The sequence below is a fragment of the Dipodomys merriami genome, unplaced genomic scaffold (assembly GCF_024711535.1).
Source record: "Dipodomys merriami isolate MVZ:Mamm:240054 unplaced genomic scaffold, mDipMer1.0.p SCAF_1, whole genome shotgun sequence".
Lineage (NCBI taxonomy): Eukaryota > Metazoa > Chordata > Mammalia > Rodentia > Heteromyidae > Dipodomys > Dipodomys merriami.
The window spans coordinates 8,083,419-8,098,493 of record NW_027202270.1 but is presented as its reverse complement, the minus strand read 5'-3'; the positions used below and the strand labels follow the sequence as shown (position 1 = coordinate 8,098,493).

General features: G+C 48.4%; 1 protein-coding gene across 1 annotated transcript in view; it reads right to left on the bottom strand.

The window, feature by feature from the left end:
* Dner (delta/notch like EGF repeat containing) overlaps positions 1 to 2,723 on the bottom strand; it is a 283,104-nt gene extending 280,381 nt beyond the window's left edge. Inside the window, exon 1 of the mRNA XM_070015431.1 lies at positions 2,328 to 2,723. Coding sequence (XP_069871532.1) covers positions 2,328 to 2,603 — 276 coding nt within the window. The 5' untranslated portion in view covers positions 2,604 to 2,723. The remainder of the gene's footprint in view (positions 1 to 2,327) is intronic.
* Positions 2,724 to 15,075: the final 12,352 nt, after the last annotated feature.

Below are 15,075 nucleotides of genomic sequence, written 5' to 3'. Positions count from 1 at the left end.
AGATGAACTGTCCATGTTGAATTGCAACCTCTGTGCAACTAAAGGTAATTTTTTATTTAAAGAAAAAGCCAAAGACAGCCTCCATCCATTTGAATTCCAACTAGTGGTTTATAATTTTCTTAAGTTTCTCCAGACAAAAGAAAACCTCAGAGCTATGTTCTAATGCTACCATTATTAGCATTACTGCTGTGTGGTCGGGGAACTTGTGATGCTGTTTAAAAGTCTCTTTCCATTGAGGTAAAATTCCATTTCCAATCTGTCCAGGGAGCATTCGGTTCTATTCTGACGTGGCTAATCTCCTTCCCCTAATCTGTAATTGAGCATGTGGCTTTGGTTTGTTTTCTCTTTCTCTCTAACTTCTCTGCTCAGATTGCCTTTTGTGATACTGTTTCCTGTTTTGTTTTCTGTTCCCCTAGATAATGAGTCTTGAGTCTTACTGCTAACTCATGAAAAATTAAATTAAAATCATTAGGAATCAATTTTTTTATGGGCTACGAGGCTCTGAATCACCCCAGTAAGTTCTTCTGGGTAACCAAGTCTGATCCGATTCCAAATTCACTAAGCTTCCCTGTTACAATGACAGTTGGTTCGTTCTCTCCGGGCAGTGCCCCCAGCTGCCTCCCTCCGAACCCATTCTGAACCGCTCGTTCTGCAATATGGATGGATTTGTTCATGACTCTTCTGAATAAACTGCCGATGGCTCAAATCACTATTTAGAACACATCAAAATACTTATGCTGCTGTTAGTCATCTTCCCGGTGCACTGAAGCGCTCTTCCCTTTTTTTCCCCCAAAGATTTCTTATACCTATTTTTTAGAATCATCCCCCTCCCCACCAAAAAAAAAAAAATTGAGTTGTGTTAAATTCCCAATTCAAAGTGATCCTTCTCATTTTCCTTAACCTGGTTTGCACAATCTCCTGTCTTCTGTCCACTCCTACCCAGCCTGGTTCCATTTAAATAAGCTATTTCTTTCTAGGAAGAAATCCAGACATGTTAGTGGAACAGCAGTTTAACCGAAACAGCTCGCTTCTTAAAGCAAAACACAAACAAAACATAAAGTCATAGCATTCTTCGACCAGCGGAGGAAATCAGCGCCGGCCCATTGTGATTATTTTTTTTTTTAATGTACAGTTCTCATGTTTGCAAAAGCAAACCTATTCCCGTGGTTAGGATGGGCTGAACTGGAATGACTCCAAACCCATTCCTGACGTTCACACAACTCAGCGCCATCGCCATCTCCTGGGGGGGGGGGGGGGGGCGGTAACTGGGTATCGAAACCAGTTAACAAAGAAGAAGGGAAAATGGGATTCGGGCTTGGAATTGCCTACTGAAGAAGATTCTAGGCAAATAACCAAAAGTCCGTCTGTCAAGGTCAAGCGTTCCCATCTCACTTTTAAATAAAATAACCGCCTATCATATTAAAATTTTAAAAAAGATGCTCTCCTCCTTTGGAGAAAGGAGCCGGGGGGGGGGGGGGGTACCAAAAGTAACTCCTGACTGTTTCAAATCCACCCTAAACGTAAAAGAGACAGCGTGTGCCCCCCACGTTCGCGGGGCTTGACTTATTCTTCCCACACCAGTCCCCGACGCGTCCCCACCCCGGGGCGGGCCCGCGGCCCGGGTCCCCAGGGGCTCCACGGGCTTCTCCGGGGCGCTCCGCGTCCCTTGCCCTCTATTTTCTCGTGCTTGTCTACCAAGGTCCTCATGGAAATCTCGAGTCCGGGGCAGCTGCCGGCCGCCTCCCATCCCTCGGCCGGCTGAGCTGCGCAGCGCCCCGCGCGCGCCCCGCCGCCGTGCGCCCGGGAGCAGCGCCCCGCGCGAAGGGCGACCGCGGCCGCCCGGACGCCCGCTCCGACTCCGCCCGGGGGCCCGGGGCCCGCCCCCCCGCCCCCGCCCCCCGCCGGCGCGGAGCCCTCCGCTCGGCCTCCGGCTGCTTTGTCAAAGCCTCGGGCGGGGAGGAAGGGAAGGAGAGCGCCCGCGCCCCCACGGCGCGCCCCCGTGCCGCGCCCGGGTCTCGGACGCCTCTTCGGGGACCCGGGGGGGGGACCATGGGGACCGGCGGGCAACCAGGCGGCGGGGCTCGGCCCGCGCCACTCGGGGTCCGCCGTCGCGCCCGGAGCTCGGAGCCGGAGCCGCACGACCCCCCGCCCCCGGAGCGAGAGCGGGCAGCGGAGCCGCCCCGCCGGCCGGCAGCGGCTCAGCCGGCTCCATCCAAAGCCAAGTCCGGGGCGGAGTGGGGGGGCGCCAAGCCCCTTAGAGGGGAGCAGCAGTGGCGGTCGGCGGGGACCCGCGGGGACCTCGCCGCCCGCCCGCCGCGGCCACTCACCTGGCAGTCGTTGCCCGAGACGCCGGCGGGGCAGGTGCAGCTGTAGCCCGGCTCCGCGGCGGGGCCCGCGCGCTCGTGGCCGGGCTCCGAACGCGGGGTGCACACGCCCCCGTTCCGACAGGGCTGCGAGGCGCACGCTCCGGGTGCCGGCAGGGGCGCGGCGGGCACCGGGCTGGCCAGGCAGCCGCCGTGGGGCCCGGCGCCCAGCAGCAGCGACAGCAGGGCCAGCGCGGGCAACAGCTGCGCGCCCGGAGCCGGGGCGCGGCGGGGAGGCATGGCGGGCCGGGCGGCGCGGGAGCCGGAGCTGGGGCGCGGCGGCGGCCGGTGGCGGCGGTGGCAGCGGTGGCGGCGGCTGGGGCTGCTCGGCAGGACCGGACGCCTCCTGCAGCTGCAGGAACCGTGGTTCCCCGGGCAACCGCGGGCGGGACCGGGGGCGGGGCCTGGTGGAGGCGGGGCCTGGCGGGGGTGGGGCGGGGCCTGGAGGAGGTGGGGCCTGGCGGCGGGGCGGGGCCCGGAGGAGGCGGGGCGCCCGGCGGGAGGATCGAGGACCGGGAGCCGTTAGCCAGCTCGGGATGGAGGCCGGGCCCGCAGGACCCTGCGATCTGAGTCTCAAGTGTGTCCCAAAGGCGGGTCCGGGGCCTGGGCGGGGAGCTCAGCGCCGCTCCAATGGGGTTGGGGGAGGGGGGTTAGAAGAGGATGTGGAGGTCCATGCCGACCCGAGGGAGGACTTCAGGCTGCTCGCAGCCTCCCTGCAGCCTCCGGGCGCAGGATCTGTGGGATCGCATCCGGGATCGGCCTGACCTCACTCCCTGGGGGTCGCGCCCACCCCGCCCCGCGCGCGGCCCCGAGCCCTCGGAGCTCACTCAGAAACGGGGTCTGACTGAAAGGGGCCCCGCAGTTGAACCAAAGGGGAAACTGAGGCCCGCGCGGGTGGGACTGGAACCCAGGGTTCACCTGACTCCCGGGCCCAGGCGTCCCGCTCTGGGCTGGAAAGACGCCGCCGCCGGCCGCCCGCTCCGGGATCGGCTCGGACCGCCCCGACCTCCGGGCCCCGCGCCCACCCCACCTCGGCCCGCCGCGACCTCCCACGGGGCTGGGAAGGTGGCTCAATGGTAGAGCGCTTGCGCCGCATGCGTGAGGCCCTGGGTTCGATTCCTCAGCACCCCGTAAGCAGAGAAAGCCGGAAGTGGCGCTGTGGCTCAAGCGGTGGAGCGCTGGCCTTGAGCTGAGGAGCCCAGGGACAGCGCCCAGGCCGAGAGTTCAGGCCCCGGGACGGGCAAGAAAGAAAAAGGCGGGCGGGGGGGTGGGGAGGACTGAACCTCGGGACAGAAGATCTGACTCTTTGGCCTTGGCCCTGGGGGCGAGTCCTTAGACTGCAGTGCCCAGGGTGGAGGGGCCAGGGTGAGGGTCCGGCGCCTGCCCTCCCGGAGGCGGCCGCTGGAGCTGGGACCCGGCCCCGGCTGGAAGCCCGCCGCCGTCTCGGGGGCGCGGCCGGCTCCGCCCCGGCTCCACCCGCGCGGGCCGAAACCTCCTCCTCCGAAAGTCTGGCGCGGCGCCGCTCTGGCGCCCTCTGCTGGCGGCAGCTCGCCGTTCAGAGGGTTCCCGCGCTTCCTGGGCCCCGCGCGCACCCCGGGCCTGCTGCTGGCGCTCGCTCTCCCACCAAGACACGCACCAATGGAGCAAACGCCACGGGCTTGGTGTGTGCGCGTGTGTGTGTGCGCGCGCGTGCGCTGTTCCTGGGCAGTGCCCAGGCCCTGAGTTCACACACACCAGAGTTCATGAGCTAATGAAAGTCACATTTGAGTTGATTATGTTTTCACCTCACCCTGGTGTTGGTGAATTTCCTAACACTTTGAAGTGGCGGAGGGGGGTTAACAGTGGATTTGCCTTCTGGATGCTCATTCCTGAATTTTGCAGATAATGTCTCTCTTTAAAAAGTTGGGGAACTGGGTGCCGGTGGCTCACACTTGTCATCCTAGCTACTCAGAGGCTGAGATCTGAGGATCACGGTTCAAAGCCAGCCTGGCAGGAAAGTCTGTGAGACTCTTATCTCTAATTAACTACCAGAAAACCGGAAGTGATGTGGCTCAAGTGGTAGAGCACTTGCCACGAGCTGAAAAGCCCAGGGACAGGCCCAGAGTTCAAGCCTCATGACTGACAAAAAAAAAAAAAAAAAGTTGGCCAGGTTCCAGTGGCTCATGCCTGTAATTTCAGCTACTCAAGAGGCTGAGGTGTGAGGATTAAGGTTCAAAGTTAGTCCAAGAGATTCTAACTCCAATCAACCAGAATTTAGATATGGCTCAATTGATAGAGTCCACTGCTGGGAGACAAAGATAAAGGAGAGCATGAGACCCTGACTTCAAACTCTGGTACTAGGGAAAAAAAAAAAAGACTGAAGTGAGGTGAAGTCAAAGGTTTGTTAGTGGTCTGGCTGCCAATCCCGTCTTTGAGTTTCTGCTCTGTGTCTACTAGATGAATCTCCAGCCTACAGGAATTCTGATATGGATAGGCACTGATATCAGACATTGATCAGTAGGCAAGAGATACAGCCTGACACTTAGGGACACTGCACAGCCTGCAGTGCTGGGCTCCATAGAAGCCGCAGAGACACACGGATAGAGGCACTCAGGCACTCTGGATCATGATGTGTATATTACATGGCGTCTGGATCATGATGTGTACATTACGTGCCGGCTGCAGCTCTGCACCAGTTCAATACCCTTGGATCCAACCAAGCATGGACCAAAGAAAATTTGGGGAACATTTATTTGGGAAAGTTTATCTGTATTAATTTTTTTCCTTTTCATTATTTCTTTTTGTTGTTGTTGTTGGTCATGGGACTTGAACTCTGGGCCTGAGCGCTGTCCCTCAGCTCTTCAGCTCAAGGCAAGCACGCTACCACTTGAGCCACAGTGCCACTTCCAGTTTTCTGAGTGGTTTATTGGAGATAAGAGTCTCAGGGACTTTCCTGCCCAGGCTGGCTTTGAATCATGATCCTCAGATCTCAGCTTCCTGAGTAACTAGGATTACAGGCGTGAGCCACCAGCACCCTGCTCCTTTTCATTATTTCTTAAGCAATACCCTATACTATTTACATCTGTGATATCATGAGTGATCTAGGGATGACTAAAAAATATGTCAGAATGTGTGTGGTTATATACAAACCAGATGTCATTTAAGGGACTTTAATGTAGATTTTTATATCTGGGGAAAGAGTGGCTGACCAATTTCCCATCCATACCAAGGTCTGACTCTGTGTGTGTGTGTGTGTGTGTGTGTGGTGTGCACGCTGTTTGGATCTCCTGGGTATGTGTGGCGCATGTGTGAATATATGGCATACTGACCATACCTGCTGGATCTTGGTTTGTGAGCCAGGAAGGCACTCCAGGGTTTGTAGTTTGCTCGCCTGCTTTCTGTGTGCAGTGAATGCTCATCCCAGGTGGCAGCATTCTAGGACATAAGAATGGACAGGACCCCGAAGGCCTTTTCCAAGGAGAAAGATGAGACTTTGGGTTACATTCATCAGCACCCTGAGCTGGGTAGTAGCTGGAGCAGAATGAGATGCCAAAGCCACTAGTTTCCATTCTTTCCATTTCTTCTTAGTGCTTCTCCTCCATTTCCACAATTCCTGATCTAACAGCCAATCAAAGCAAAAGAAATATAAATGCTAACAAAAAAAAGAGAGAAATATAAACCCTAGAAATATAAACACTAAGTGTATGGTCATTTAAAGTGTCTTTTGTATACATTATAGCCACACACACCATCATGGCTATCTTATTCCCATATTTAGGAGTATCATTATAATTAGTCATTTCAGTGTTTTAGCATACATTGGGTTATTTTATCCAGAGTTATCACTGAGCCATTCCTAAATGCTATTTCAGATAGGTTCACATTTACTTTCTTCCCCCTAGACTTGTTCTGATTTGAATTAAACCACTGTTCTCGCAGCTGTTTAAAATAGTTTTAATTCCTTTTACATTATCACTCTTATATTGATTTGATCTCGGCAGGTTTAAATGAGAAATCTTGAATATAAAGACTTCAAGGAAGCCTATCTTCCCTATATAAATATTTCATAAAGCACTTGAACCACCACCAAATGGAAATCCTATCTTCGAGACTCCCAAGAGCTTGAGAATTATTTTACATTCCATAACTGTTTTTTAGTTCCCACATTTTGTTATGAGAAACGTACCAACCTGGAACACAAAGTCTTTTTGAGAGGGAATCTACTTCAGGCAGGGGCCAGAAGAGACAGAAGTTCCATCAGTTCAAGGCCTGCCTGCCCTCCAGTCCCCTTGGCCACCTTGAACTTAGTGCTGTGAGGCTCTAGTCTTTGGATTTTCCAGAGTAATAGCAACCCCTTCATTGGCTTTGACATGCAAACTATACCATGCCTCTATTTTCATATGGAAGGGTTTTTCAGTAGTGGCTAAAACAAATTAGGGATTACTCCTTGTGCATAAAAAGAAGTCTAGAGGCTTTGGGCCCAGAGCTGGAAAGTCTTCTGGGTTGCTGCTGGGAGAAGCTGCCTGCCTCCAATCCAGATGTTTGAAATAGCCAAGCCTGGTCATCAACTCTGCCTATGCTGTTGTTTGCATCACCTTCCCTCCTTCTTGAGTAAATGAGCCTTATTTTTGCTTTGGAAGGACCATTCCCATTGGACTCTCAGTTCATGGGTGCAGATGTACTGTGACCCCACCCAATATGTCAGGTCCCCTGACCCAGACCAGCGTTGCCCAGGTAACAAACTGGCTCAGAGATGGGCAAGTCCTTCCTGTTGTATTTATAATTTATGCATGTCATTAACACCAAAACTCAACAAAGCTACCACACTTGTCAAGATCCTTTAACAGAGGAGGGGTTAAAGTGAGTAGGGAAGCAGGTGGGGAAGATTGAGGAAGAGAGAAAGGGGAGGAAATTACATTCCTTATTGTCAGTGTACATTGTGATTGTGGAATCACATAACTTGAGTGTATGGATGGGAGTGAGGAAGATGGGGGGAACTTTGATCAGGATGCCTTGTACTCATAATCTGACTTAGTTAACTAAAACCCCTTGTACAACTACTTAAAATATTTTTAATATACTTCAAAAAGTCATGGGGCCTGGGGCCAGTGGCTCATGCCTGAAATCCCAGCTACTTAGGAGGCTGAGATCTGAGGATCACAATCAATACCCAGCCTGGACAGGAAAATCCTTGAAACTCTTATCTCCAAGTTAACCACCAAAAAGTCATAAGCAGAGCGTATCTAAAGTGGTAGAGTACTAGCCATAAGCCAAAAAAAAAAAAATATCAGGGACAACACCTAGGCCATAAATTCAAGTGTCAGGACCAGCACACACACACACACACACACACACACACACACACACACACACACACACACACACACACACACACACACACACACACACACACACACACACACACACACACACACACACACACACACACACACACACACACACACACACACACACACACACACACACACACACACACTGGAAGGGTATAGTGCTACACATCTGTAATCCCAACTACTTGGGAGATAGAGGTAGAATGATTGTAGTTTGAGGCCAGCCTGCCCAAAGTTAACAAGACATTATGTGAAAAACCTGAAAGTAAAAACTTTAGAGTATGGCTCAAATGATAAAGCGCTTGCCTAACATGTATAAGACCTGAGTTCAATCCTCAGTACTGAAAATTACAACATAGTTTTAAAGTTAGCAAAAATAAGTCAACAAATTATTTTATATATTGGCCATGTAGGATTTATAAGCAGAATAAAAGCACCATTAACAATCAGAATATCGATTCCCCTATATTAGAGTTAAGGAGAAAGGCCACATGGTCTTCTACATAAATGTACATTTTTTGATAAAATTCAACAAATAAACTTTATAGTAAATACTCTTTTAAAAACAAAAAAACATAAGTACTTCTGTTATATTAATATAACACATTATTTCTGTCAAAAAGTTAGCATCAAACTTAATGAGAGAAGAGAAGAGGTCATCCTATTGAAGTTGAATGTAAGGAAACATTCACCATCATTGCCAATTAATATTGTTCCTGAGGTTTTAACATACACAGGTATTCAAAGGGAAATTGACAGCTATGTAATTGGAAATACTGTCATTATTATATGCAAATTATATCATTTCATATCTGGAGATCCTAGCCAAAATAAAGAGAATTCCATGAGAAGTCTGGAAACAAATATACTGAACCCAAAACCTTGGCATACACAAATGACATGCATTTAAAAGATGTGGGAATAGGAATTCCATCTGTATTAGGAAAAAACTAGTGATAAACCTAAAAAGAAAATGGAATACTGACTGAGAAAACCTCAAATATTACTGAAGGACACAAAAAACTTGAACAAGAAGAGAGCATCCCATACAGTTATAAGAAGATTTAACATCGTGAAATATAAATGTACCTATAAACTTAACATGATAAATAAAATCACCTATTGGACTAGTGGAGCAGGGTATGGAATTAGATATATTGATTTTGAACTTCACAAGAAGAAATAAACAATCTACAGAAGTCAAAAAGATCATGAAAAGGATTAACCAATATTAAAACATAATATAGCCAGACCCTGGTAGATCACACCTATAATCAGCCTTGGAACTGAGACTGCAGTTCAAGGACAATTTTCAACTTCTTGAGAACAGTTTCTCAACAGAGAGTTGGACATGGCCACCCGCACTTGTTGTTCTAGATATGTCAGTCAGGAAGCCTCACATGGGCAGATCACATCCAAGCATGAGCCGGGACAGGTAGGAAACCCTATTTCAAAATAACTAGCAGGCTGGGCACTAGGAGCTCATGCCTATAATCCTAGCTATTCAGGTTCAAAGCCAGCCTGGACAGAAAAGTTCATGAAACTCTTATCTCCAATTAACCACCAAAAAGCTGTAAGTAGAGCTGTGGATCAAATAGAAAAGGGCTAGTTTTGAGGAAAAAAAAAAAAAAGCTGAAACAGCACCCAGGACCTTAGTTCAAGCCCTAGGATTAGACTGGCAGAGAGAGACAGAGACAGAGAGAAATAATAGAGATGTTGGGGGCCAATGTCTCACAACTATAGTCCCAGCTACTGAGAAGGCTGAGATTTATGCAGATTGCAGTTTTAAGCCAGCCTTGGCAGAGAAGTCCATGACTCTCATCTCCAACTAGCCAAAAGCTGGAAGTGGAGGTGTGGCTCAAGTGGTCGAGTAGCATCCTTCAGTGCAAAAAGCCAAGTAAAAGCACAGGGTCCTGAGTTCAAGCCCCAGCACTGGCACATACACACAAAAAAATGACTGCACAACAAGTATCTAAATTTATCATATTGACAGATTTTGCCAGGTTGCTATTTTTTAAACCCATTTCCAGTTCACAGCCCTACCAAAGAGTGGTAGAACGCCATGTCTCCCTCTGTCACCCAGTTTCATCTAACTTTTTCATCTTAGAAAATCAGACATGTGAATACAAAGGTATCTCAGTGCAGTTTTCAAATTTATTTCTCAGAAGACACAACGGCTAGTGCCCCGAATCCTAGCTACTCAGGAGGCAGAGATTATGAGGATCCCAGCAGAGTCCCCACCAATAAAAAGCCCTTTTGGCTTTGGCTTTTTTTTTTTTTTTTTGTCGTCGGTGGTGGAGCCTGAACTCTGGGCCCGGGCGCTGTCCCTCAGCTCTTCAGCTCAAGGCGAGCGCTCTACCACTTGAGCCAAAGCACCAATTCCAGCTTTTTCTGCTTACGTGGTGCTGAGGAATCGAACTCAGGGCCTCATGCATGCAAGGCAAGCACTCTACCACTGAGCCACCTTCCCAGCCCACTTTAGTTATTTTTTCCAGACATTGTCTCTCTTTTTCCAGGGGCCAGCCTCAGACCACCCCTGCTTCTGGCGCAGGTGGGATCACAGGCATATGGCACTGTACCCGGCCCAAATCACGCTTTTAAGCCAACAAAATCATTGAGCTCTTACAAAAGGACTAAAAGAAGCCTTCATGTATTTGTCACAAACCTTTTCAAAGACACTGAGAGAACAGGAGGGAGAGTTTAGGTATAATGGCTCTCAAAAGAAAAAAAAAAAAAGAAGAGGGAAAATCATCAGGGAAAACCAAAGCGCTAGCAACCAGGAGGGATTGTCACCTTTAAGAGACCCTGGACTCCAGCTTTCCAGGCAGAGGAACTGAAGCCCTGGGCCTGTGTCATCATGGAACAGGATCCTGGTGTCACAGGTCACGTGACCCTGCATGCGTCGGGAGACCACGTGCAAATCAAACAATCCTCAGGAACAGCTGTGACGGCCAGAGGACAATCATGCCACGGCTGCAATCACTTCTCTTGATTTGTTTAGATGATTAGCAGCTACACAGCAGCTCAGATTCCATTTGCGACTGAGCTAGGAATTAATAGACACCAGGCGGAGAACGTTTAGATGCACACATTAGACAGCTCATTAGAGGCAGGCGTGTGCCACGTGCCCAGCCCCAGGTGAGCTTCTCCTGCAAGCTGCCCAATGAATGCTCCTGCCTTCAGTTCTTTTTCACTACCCAGTATCATGACACTCTCAGGATTTTATATCAGTGTCCGTCTTACCAACTATAATGAAGTTCAGAATTCAGATCTGCAGAAACGCTTACCACAAGATCCGTGAACCACAAGATATTTGTTGTTATTCTAAGAGTGGTAGAACTTATTATACTGAATTATGTTTTACCCTCCAGAACCAATTCCAGCACTGTGGATAGAATCATGCTTTGGAACAGAAAAGAATTGGCCTGTTCACGGGCTGTGCCAACAGCCAGTGGCCAGGGGTCATCCCTGAGTGGACGAGAAGGAGGCTGGACTCTGGAACAGGGAATTATGGGAAGCAGAAGGCCAGATGAGAGGCCACAAAAGCTCTTGGACTGGGCCTTTCACTTCCTAGCTCAATCCCACTCCTGGATAAGGCAAAATCTGCCATGTTTTGCTTCTCGAGTATAGTGATGGGTAGAAAGGCAAAGAGGGGCAGGAGTCCTGACCAGGACTTTGCTAGAAAGAGACTAGTTACTTCAGAATGTTCAACATATTTCTAAAATATGCAACATAAAGTACTGGGTAAGGGCTGGAGCTATGGCTCAGTGGTAAAGTGCTTACGTTATAAGCTCAAGGCTCTTAGTTCAAACTCCAGCACTGCCATAAACAGAGAACCAGAAAAAAAAGAAAGAAAATACTTGGTGGCCATCCCAAACATACAGTTCTGCTTAAGACTAGATGATACAGAGAAAGAGACCTTTCTGATTTAAAAAGAAAACAGTAACCATTTTCCCATGGAAATTTTGAGTTCTAGTTACCAAGTAAATGTAATAACAAATACCAAAACATAAATTCATTAGAAATTTAAATTCCAAATATAAAGAACTCTTTAAAAATTAAGAAAAAGGGCTGGGTGCCAGTGGCTCACGCCTGTAATCCTGGCTACTCAGGAGGCTGAGATCTGAGGATCACGGTTCAAAGCCAGCCTGGACAGCAAAGTTCGTGAGACTCTTATTTCCAATTAACCACTAGAAAATCAGAAGTGGCGCTGTGGCTCAAGTGGTAGAGTGCTAGCCTTGAGCTGAAGATCTCAGGGACAATGCCCAGGCCCAGAGTTCAAGCCCCATGACTGAAAAAGAAAAAAAGAAGATTGAATGAAAAGGATGTTCAAATGGCTATGAAAAGGCAAATTAAAGACAGAAGAGATAATATTATATATACATTGATGAGAACAGTTACAATGTAAAAGCCAGGCAATGACTGTTGGTGAGAAATTATTTTAGCACAGCCATATTGGATAATTTTTTGGTGACCTCAAAAAACACCAAATAAAAGCATATACTACAATTCGCCATTTTGGGGGTGGGGAAAGTCAGTCATGGGGCTTGAACTTTGGGCCTGAGCCCTGTCTCTGAGCTCTTCAGCTTAAGGCTAGTGCATTACCACTTTGAGCCACTGCACCACTTCCAGTTTTCTGGTGGTCAACTGGAGATAAGAGTCTCTCGGACTTTCCTGCCTCGGCTAGCTTTGAACCGTGATGCTCAGATCTCAGCCTCCTGAGTAACTAGATTACAGGCGTGAGCCACCAGTGCTCAGCCAATTTGCCATTTTTCTCCAAGATTTGACAGTCCATGGAAATATGGATCCCAAAACACAGTGTGGAAAGTCAGAATAAGGGTGTCTGTGGAAAAATAGAGAAGGTGAGAATAGAGGAGTAAAGCCAGTGGGCTGTGGAGACTGACAGTGGTCCAGTTACACATGATGTGCCTTTCTGACTGGTCTACTTCTCTCTGGGTTAAATTCTTCATATTAAAATAAAAAGTAGGAAATCCCATACAAAGTGATTTTTCCAGAGCCTTTAAGAAACCACCAGACACTGACAAATTTGTACATACTTGTTGGGTCATCAGATCCAATCACTAGATGTAACCCTTTGCCCTGTTTTTATAGCCATCATGCATTAATTCAATGAAAACTTACAAGACTAGTGTGGTGGTACATGTACGTAATCTTAGTACAAGAGAGGCTGAAGCAGGAGAATCGATCAAGCTTGAGATATATAAGGAGACTTTGTCACAAGAAATAATTTTAAAAGTAGATAAATGGAGAGAGAGATGGGCTAGCATACTGTCAGAACATGAATATGATAATGAACAAAAGAGGTTTGTGAGCTCTTAGGGAATTCATTCATTCTGGGGAAGCAAACCAGCTTTCTAATTGTATCCTCTGCTTAAGACCCCACCACACATCTAGGCTCATTCCTATCATCTGCTTTAGTTCTCTCAGTGACTCAGTCTGTAAGAGAGTACCAGGGTTCATAATCAAAGCCAATCCAGATGAACTGCCCTGTGCACCCGGCGTGCGATCACATGGTGTGTCCCATGTGTGTCAGCCATCACTAATCCATCTCACTTCACCCAACAATAGAATACCCATTCTTCTTAAGCGTGCATGAGGGGGAAAAAACCCTGGGCTGGCCAGAAAACCAACCACAAATTTAAAAAAGATGAAATCCACGCCCCACATTGAAGTGAAATTAGAAATCAGTAACCAAAAAAATTAGGACATTTACAAGTCTGTAGTCATTAAATCACATACCTCTGGATAATCATGAAGCCAAAAATGAAATTATAAGGTAAATCAGAGAGTACTTTGAGACAAATAAGAACAAAAGTAGATCCTAGGACAAACCCGTAAGAGGAACTGAGAGCAATACTTGGAAGAAATTGTATAGTGTCACCCCTGTATTTAGTAAGAGGAAAGATATCAAATCAACAACTAACGTTCTACCTTTCAGAAACCAGGAAGGGAAGGGCACTCAAAGTAAGTGGAAGGAAAGAAACAGCAAAGATTAGGCTGGAAATAATAGTTTCATGTGCTCTCTACCTCTGAGAAAGTGAGCCTAGGGGAAGAGATAAACATCCCCACAGACACTGCATGGGGGTGTTGGTGGCTCCATGGGGGCCAGAGCTGTGGGGTATTGTGTTTTCACAAGGTTTCAATGTTGCAAGGGCATCTGGGTAAGGTGACAGGATCAGCAGGTAATAGAAGATAACGGCCTCAGCAGTGCATTGCCTTTTAGCACAGTCCAGGGACAGACTCTGTGCTCTGATGCCAAGGAGATGTTGCACCTCAGGGTGTCCTCCCTGTTCTCACCCAAGGCCATTGTCAGCCACTTTTCTATTCTGGTTATGGTGAGAGATACCACCCCATGGGTCCCACGGTTGCATCTGTAGATCCCAGGAGCTAGGAGTGCATGTGCGCTGGGAATTCGGGGGTGGGGGTGTGCAGAGTTCTTACAGAGGCCATGGTAAAGCCCAGGAGAGAGCCGGGGAACACATTGTTGCAGAGAGGTGCAGACTCAGGATGTGAAGAAGTGGCTGGCTCTATCTCCAGCTCTGCCTACCAGCTAGGAGGACCCAGGCTGAGGTGTCTTGCTTTCAAACCAATTCCCACACTCATTCCCTGGGAATGTGAACTGAGGGCAAAGCAGTGTTTGCATGATCCTCTGCTACTGAGAGCCGCCACGTGCGCCAGCTTCAAATGTCAGATGCAGAAAACAAAATACGTTTGAAATCAATATATATCGATTTGTTTTCCAAAACAAAAAGTTGTGATGAAATGTGGGGAGGACATTTTAATAAGCAGAGCTTTGAAAGAATGGATTGAACAGGGGGAGAGGGGGATCCTCACAGGACTGGGAAACAGACTCAGCACTGAGCAGCCTCCTCTATCCAGGAACCCCCAGGTGTTTGTGTAGACAGAGCAAGGGCTTTGAGTCTTGGGTTCCCTCATAGCTCTGCTACTTATGAGCCACACAAGCAAGTCTGGGAACTCTTCTCAACTTTTTTCTTCATCTGTAACATGAGAAACTTGGATCTGACGATTGCTAAGATCCCTGTTAGCTCTAAAGGATAGAGTTCAGAGACGCTTACCCAACACAGGCTTGTTCCAAGCACCACACAGCCTTTTTAAGCCACTGGACTAACACAGCGACACCTGCTATTCTAAGCGATCATAGAAATATGTTTCTGAAAGTACTTACCCAAAAAAGGAATACGATCCAGCTGACCAGCTAATGACACCAAGCTAAAACTCCAAGGGTAACCAAACCATTAACCAAAAGACTTACCAAAAAAACCCCAAAAAAAGCCGTTGAGTGATCCAAAGAACATTTTATCACCTGTATGCACAGAAAGGTCTCTGAATATTTAAATGGG